General features: G+C 39.5%; 1 protein-coding gene across 1 annotated transcript in view; it reads left to right on the forward strand.

The window, feature by feature from the left end:
- LOC125035264 (chorion peroxidase-like) overlaps positions 1 to 7,500 on the forward strand; it is a 21,685-nt gene that overhangs the window by 7,018 nt on the left and 7,167 nt on the right. Inside the window, exons 3-9 of the mRNA XM_047627535.1 lie at positions 453 to 523; positions 1,008 to 1,101; positions 1,507 to 1,698; positions 2,262 to 2,461; positions 3,342 to 3,518; positions 3,927 to 4,005; positions 4,272 to 4,417. Of these exons, the coding sequence (XP_047483491.1) occupies positions 453 to 523; positions 1,008 to 1,101; positions 1,507 to 1,698; positions 2,262 to 2,461; positions 3,342 to 3,518; positions 3,927 to 4,005; positions 4,272 to 4,417 (959 nt within the window). The remainder of the gene's footprint in view (positions 1 to 452; positions 524 to 1,007; positions 1,102 to 1,506; positions 1,699 to 2,261; positions 2,462 to 3,341; positions 3,519 to 3,926; positions 4,006 to 4,271; positions 4,418 to 7,500) is intronic.

Below are 7,500 nucleotides of genomic sequence, written 5' to 3' on the forward strand. Positions count from 1 at the left end.
CTGTTTTGTAGGTTATTTTGCAGGTCTTTGGAGATAATGTTTTTCTAGTTGGAATCAGGAATCAGGTTTTCCATTAATTTATATTTTTTCTTTAATTTTCTTATAGAGTAACTTATAAAACTTTGTATATATATATATATATATATATATATATATATATATATATATATATGACACATTCGTATTCATATATCTATGGAGTAAATATTTGGTCTAAGAAATATTTTTAATATGTCGCCTGACTATAAAGGTTGAGCAACACAGTTCTGTTGGAATGACAACAGTCTGCACGAGGTTATGCATTATATGTTCACCTTTAACCAGGAAGTAAGAGTTAACAAGATGATTTCGCTTCCATTGCATCATTGTTAAGAAAATGTTAAAAAGCCATTATATTATTACTATCGATCGTGTCTCTTGCCGTGACTTTATGCCCTCTTTTCATACAACAGATTCCCTAGGGCCGGCTGCATCACCTACCAGGCTGTGGATGCAGCATTCCAAAGTGCGCTGGCCGCAAGAGGTAAGTCCAGGTGCTTAGGTGTTCCTACTTAAAGTCTTCGCCTCTGTTTGTTTGAATTATACTCTGTCTGTCTGAATGACACTCTGTTTGTCTGTCTGTCCGTCTCTCCCTCCCTCCCTCCCTCCCTCTCTCTCTCTCTCTCTCTCTCTCTCTCTCTCTCTCTCTCTCTCTCTCTCTCTCTCTCTCTCTCTCTCTCTCTCTCTGTCTATCTATCTATCTATCTGTCTATCTATTTGTCTCTCTTTCTCTCTCTCTCTCTCCTTTGGGTGGATATAATAACATATCTATAAACCGTTACCACAATATATTTCCACAAACGGCAATGGAAACCGCATCTGATCTAAAAAGAAAAAAAGAAAAGAAAAAAAAAAGTCCTCCGGTTTCCTCAAAAAGAACAATAACCGCTTTTGATATCCTGTTATTCATGTTTTTTCTATTATTACTTTTTATTTTATGTCCTCTCATCCTTTTGTATTTGTATCAGGGAACTTACGAGGACCCGTGGGGGAGTGGGAGCCCGAAGACATCGCTCCTTTAGGGGATATTCTGCTCGACACGACGCGGATCTTGGCCACAACGTGAGTTTATAAAAGCACGGCTGGATAAATGGATGGATGGATGGATTGATGGATGGATGGATAGATGGATGGGTGGGTGGATGGATGGATGGATGGATGGGTGGGTGGGTGGGTGGGTGGATGGATGGATGGATGGATGGATGGGTGGTTGGGTGGGTGGATGGATGGATGGATGGGTGGGTGGGTGAATGGATGGATGGATGGATGGATGGATGGATGGGTGGGTGGTTGGGTGGTTGGATGTTTTGGATAAAATGAATGAATGAATGGGTAGATAAATTGATGGATGAAAAGATTAATAAAACGAATGAACAGATGGATGGAAAGTCGGATAAGTGATCTGATATGTGAATGGATGGACGAATGAACGATAACTGGTAGACTGACTGATAACTGCATGGCCAGGTACGACCTAAGCTCCGAGGAGGTATGGAAGCTGCTGCCCGAGGTGGACGTGGGCAAGACGCTCGTGGCCAGGTACTGCCCTGACTTCGCCTCGCCTATGACCTGCGTGCCGGGCAGGTACAGGCGCTATGATGGACTCTGCAATAACCTGCGTTTCCCGATGTGGGGCGCCACCAGAGCTCCTTTTGCGAGGTCAGAAAGGGAGATTATTTTCATTGTCAACTATTATTATCATTTTTGTCATATATAAACACCCCATCACCGCAAACACAGATTTAGCTGGATCTAAACACAAAGAAAAATACCCAATCACGAAAAAAATGAAAATTATATACACTCACACACACACACATACACACACACATACACACACACACACACACACACACACACACACACACACACACATATGTATGTATATGTATATATATATATATATATATATATATATATATATATATACATGTATATGTATATGTATATGTATATGTATATAATTTTCCTCTTTTCGTGATGGGGTATTTTTCTTTGTAATTAGATCCAGCTAAATCTGTGTTAGCGGTGATTTGAAAGATTTGTTTAACGCTAAAGATTTCTTGAATTTTAACCAAGACGATGTACACTTTTTACAAAACATTTATATATAACATACGTACTTTATACATCTAGATGTAGACATAAATGGAGATGAATATATAGATAAAGAGATTAAGACAGACCGACGTAGACTCAAAAGCGATAATCCCCCCTCGCAGACTGGTCCCCCCGGCGTACAGCGATGGCCTGGGAGCGCCACGAGAGAGCCACGTCCCCGGTGGCACCCTTCCCAATCCCCGGCGGGTATCGTCCAGCATCCACCGTGACGGAGGCTACCACGACCACGCCATCACGCTCTTCGTCGTCGCCTGGGGGCAGTTCATGGACCACGACTTCACGCTCACTGCCACGCCCCTCGGTGAGCTGTCCCTGACTTCCCCTCTGAGGTCCCTTAGGTCTCTGCGTGTGGATAATAAGCTGTTTTTTTTTTTTTTTTTTTTTTTTTTTTTGCGTTTTTGGTAGTGGTGTTTTTGTTTAAAACGTATTTTGTTAGAAAGGTTTCATTCAAATGCGGCGACAAGATTAGCATGTCAATCAAATTTCCATCCACGTAATATTAGGTTCAGTCAAAGACATTTCAGGAGGAAATCATCTTGCATAGGCCTCATGTTAAAAAAATACAGAGAAGATTCATATTGCAAAAAATCAGTATCTTGTCGTTTTCTTGGCATCTCTTTATAAACTGATAATTGATGATTAAGTAATTGATAATATATAATATGATAACTGGTGAAAAGCTGTATGCTAATAACAGTTTATACACGGTGACCATAGATATGAAGCCTTTTTGCAGAAGAAGGGCGGGGTTTTAAACCTAAAAGGGGTTAGTACATGTAGTTTAATATCCTAGATTTTGGATTCTGGACACAAAACGCGCTTTTCTAGAATTTGTCCTTCGATTTTGAAATACACAGTTTGAATCTATTGATTATTGCAAACTTGCAGATTTGCTTTGTTCTATCCAGTTGGCCAATACTAATAATCTTCCAAAAAACAAGACCATAACCATGCAATATTCCTGTCAAATAAGATATACACTAATATTTACATAAAAACAAAAGAAACACTTCCTCTGTTATTTCAGCAAAACAAATGAACTTACAACCATCCTTCTACAACAAATATATACCATAACCATGCAATATTCCTGTCACGAAAGATTTACACAAACATTAACCCTTAGGCAAAAGATATACTCCCCCTGTATTCTCGTTATTAACTTATGGCCGTGTTGACAGACCCCCTGACGAGGAACGAGCCTGAAGTGTGCTGTCATCCTCCTCCAGGAATCCCAAAGGACCCCCACTGCCTGGAGATCACTATCCCGAAGGACGACAGATTTTACAAGCTGTATGGACAATCCTGCCTCGAGTTCGTCAGGGCCTTCTCGGGCGTCAGGCAAGATTGCAAGCTAGGTAGGATTATAGGATATTCCATTGAGTTATTTACTCTTTTTTTTTTTCTTTTTTTTTTTTGTTAAGGTGGGTGATGTGTGATTTATCTATGGATTGTTTGTTTAGTTTGGATTAATATATGGATGGCTTGTTGGGTGAATGGGTGAGTGGGTTGGTGGAAGAATGGATAGGTCATTGGATGGATGAATTAATTAATAAATTAATGAATGAACTGACTGATTGATGGATGGATAGTTGGGTGGATGAATGGATGGATTAATTATTTAATTGATTAATTAATGGATGGATGGAAGGTTGGATAGGTCGATGGATGGATGGATGAATGAATGAATGACTGGGTCAATAGATGGATAGATGCATGCACGTTCGTAAATGGTAAAACAAAACTGTTCATGTTATATATTCCAGGTCCTCGCGCACCCTTCAATATCCTTGCTGGTGTGATTGACGTCAACACGGTCTATGGCAGCACTGACGAACACGCGAGGTTGGTAATACTGCTGTTGCTGTAAAGGGAAGTCTAGTATTTGGTTTTCATTCGATTTTCTTCCTTATTAAGATTAAATCGGGTTAAAAAAGATGTTGATGTATTCTTTAAGTAATGCCAGGATAGGAATTATAACCAAAGAATAAATTTAAAGGTCCGTACTGTTTGTACTTGCCAATACTATTGGTTCCCCAAAACGACAATAACTATACCATTATTTAAAATAATATATAAAATGGTTCTTCTCGCCTCTTAATAATCCCCAGGACCTTGAGGTTGTTCAGGGGCGGCAAAATGCGGATGAACAACGTCTTCGCTGCCTTGGGCCTCCGTGAACTCCTGCCGCAGAAGCTGGACACTCCCGAAGAAGGATGTACGAGGACCTCTCCGAACCAGTTCTGCTTCGATGCCGGTCAGTTGATAGAAAGATGGCGACTGAATCATCATCAAACCGAAGCTCCAATATTGACCGCTGTGGTTCTCCATGACTTCCTATCCTGTGTCATCCGCTAGATTTCTCCTATCCCTCTGTCACCCATGTCTGAGTATCTCGTTTTAGGTCTCCCCTTGCCTCGCTCTCCAATAACTGTTCTCATCCACAGATCTATCTCCATGGTTTGTTTCCCCATTGCATGTCCAACGCATACCATCTTCCTTCTTGTTATTGATGTTAACAACCTTTCCTTGCATTCCATTTATTAGTACACATTTATTCAGCATCTTTCTTGTCCAGCTGAGCCGCAGTGGTCGAGGGTAAAACCACATTTCGAAATTTGCAATCCTCCGTTTATCGCTTTATTCAGCACCCAGCACTCCAAGCCGGAGCTGGCTATGGTGGAAACTAAAGAGTTCAGAAGTCTCTTCTTTGTTGTCATCGATAATATTTTATCTTTCTATACGCTTGTCAGTGAAATCATCTCGCTTTTGGCAATACCCAACCTTCGTCGTATTTCATTTGTATAATCGCATAGGATAGATAAAGTTGTTAGTTGCTGTTTTATCAGAATCTGTTCGTTGTCCAGTTTCTGTCCTAGAAATTTTCATAACCTTGGTCTTACTTGCATTTAAAGTGAGCCAAACAGATTATCTGATAAATTTAGTCACCAGATCTTGGAGTTCATCTATACTGCCAGCAATTAGAACGACATCGTCTGCATATCTTAGATTGGTAATTGTTCTGCCACCAACTTTAGCCCTACCAACAAAGTCTTTAAGAGCCTCTATCATTCTGAGTAGATGTTGAATAGATGTGGTGAGATTATACACCTTGTTCTGTACTGGACTATTTCGTTAGGTCATGCGTGGTTCTCACCGCTGCTTTCTGTTCAAATTCTTGATCAGTTTGACAGCATTTCGTGTGAAACCATGCCAGGTGCTTTGTTGTAGTCGATGAAGCCAAGATGAATGTTGTTGTTGCATTTTCTGTATTTCAAAATGACCAATTTGAGGTTTAGGATCTGGTTTCTCGTGCCTTTCCCTGGCCTGAAACCTGCTTGATCTTCACGTATTTCTTCCTCTTATTTACGTGCATGCTTCCTGCGATGATTTGAAGGAGGATCTTGCTACAATGACTAATTAATGTTGTTGCTTTGATATTATTGCATTGTTGTGCATTGCCCTTTCCCTGGCCTGAAACCTGCTTGATCTTCACGTATTTCTTCCTCTTATTTACGTGCATGCTTCCTGCGATGATTTGAAGGAGGATCTTGCTACAATGACTAATTAATGTTGTTGCTTTGATATTATTGCATTGTTGTGCATTGCCCTTTCTGGGTATTGGAAGAAAGACTGACTTGACTCAATCACCTGGCCATTGCTTTTCCATCCAGATAATAGTGCAAAGTGTATGAAAGAATCATGTTACATTTTCGCCACCTCGTTTTATCAGTACTGCTGTAATATCATCCAAACCTGGCCTTTTATTATTTTATTTTTTTAATAGCTTTGACGACTTCGGAAAACAATGGTGGAAGTTCATCTTTATCTGCATTGGAAATTAGATCTTGGGTTCATCCGTGAGCAGTTATTTTGTCTTTTTGTGTACAGTTTACAACAGTAACGTTTCCAACTTTCTTTCATTTCTCCACTTTCGCAAAAATATATCGTTTTCATCTTTTACTGTGTCAAGATTTGCTTTGAATTTGCAGGGTTTATACACCATGATAGAGATCTTTCAACGAGTTGTTAATAACGTTTTCTTTTATGCGTTAGCATTGATCAATAATATGGTTTTCTTTATCCTTCCTCATCATTTGTTGGACGGTTGCATTCTGTCGCTTATAATTTTCTATTTCGACTTGGTTGTTAACGTCTTTTGTCCTTCTTCCTCTTCTTTTCTCAACTCCCTGAAGAATTTCTTTCGAAATCCATTACCTGTTTCTCTTCCTCTATTTTGCAATAGTCGAGCTCGCTGTGTCAATTAGTGTTTCCTTTGATCTTTCCCATAAGGCATTTGGTATTATATCCTCTGTTCCGTTGGTTAATAGTGTCTCAAAACGGTTTGAAATTTGGATGACATAGTCATTGTTCATTGTCGAGTAATCATATCTGGCCGGAGCTTGTGATTTCTGCAATTGCTCGAGTCTTACCTTAATATCAACTACTAAAAGTTCGTGATCACTGTGACAATCGGCTTCCTTTCCATTTACTAATACTCATGATAAAAACAATTTGGTTTCTTGTATTTTTTATCAGGCGAAGTCCACGTATGAAGATGCCTAGCATGGTGTTCAAAGAGGATGTTAGCAATAATAAGGTTGTTGTTAGAAGAGAATTCCATAAGGTTTTTTCCTCTTTCATTATTTTCTCCAATACCGTGGGTACCACAGCAGTCCGATGTACTTGTTTGTTTACAAAGCTTTGCGTTTAAATCGCCCATGACAATTTTTATGTCTCTGTTGGGAGTTTAGCAAATTTCCATTTCTTCTTCGCTCGCTTCGTTCGTTGGTGCATAGCATTGTATAATACTGATGTTATGTGGCTTCCCTTGAATTCTAACTTTAAGGATTATATTGGTGATTGGATAGTAGCCCTGTAACTTTATGATTATTTTGGACAGAATCATCGCTACCCCATGGATATAATCTTGATCTTTTCCAGCGAAAAGTACACATTTACCGTCGTGTCTTGGAACTACTACTTTTCTTCGTTTGACAAATACCAAAAATGTCAACCTTGTTACTGTCCATTTCATTGCAGACGGTATTAAGGTTCCCGAATTCCTTAAGTTTTCGAACAGGAGTACCTTTGTGTGCTAATATGTTCCGTGGGAGAATGTGGTGTTGTGGTCGTGTAGACACTAATGAGGAATCACCTGCAGGGGTTTTGTTTGTCGTTGGTGAATACTCTCAGTCTGACTGTATATCAAACATACTTGTTTATACATTCGTATATCATAATCCATCTTTTTGAATCTATATATATCTATCTCTTTCCGAGAAAATCACTTAGAGCTATACCAGAAACTCGGATTAAGGAAGCTTTTTGACCATTATT

This window comes from Penaeus chinensis, chromosome 19 (genome assembly GCF_019202785.1).
Source record: "Penaeus chinensis breed Huanghai No. 1 chromosome 19, ASM1920278v2, whole genome shotgun sequence".
Classification (NCBI taxonomy): domain Eukaryota; kingdom Metazoa; phylum Arthropoda; class Malacostraca; order Decapoda; family Penaeidae; genus Penaeus; species Penaeus chinensis.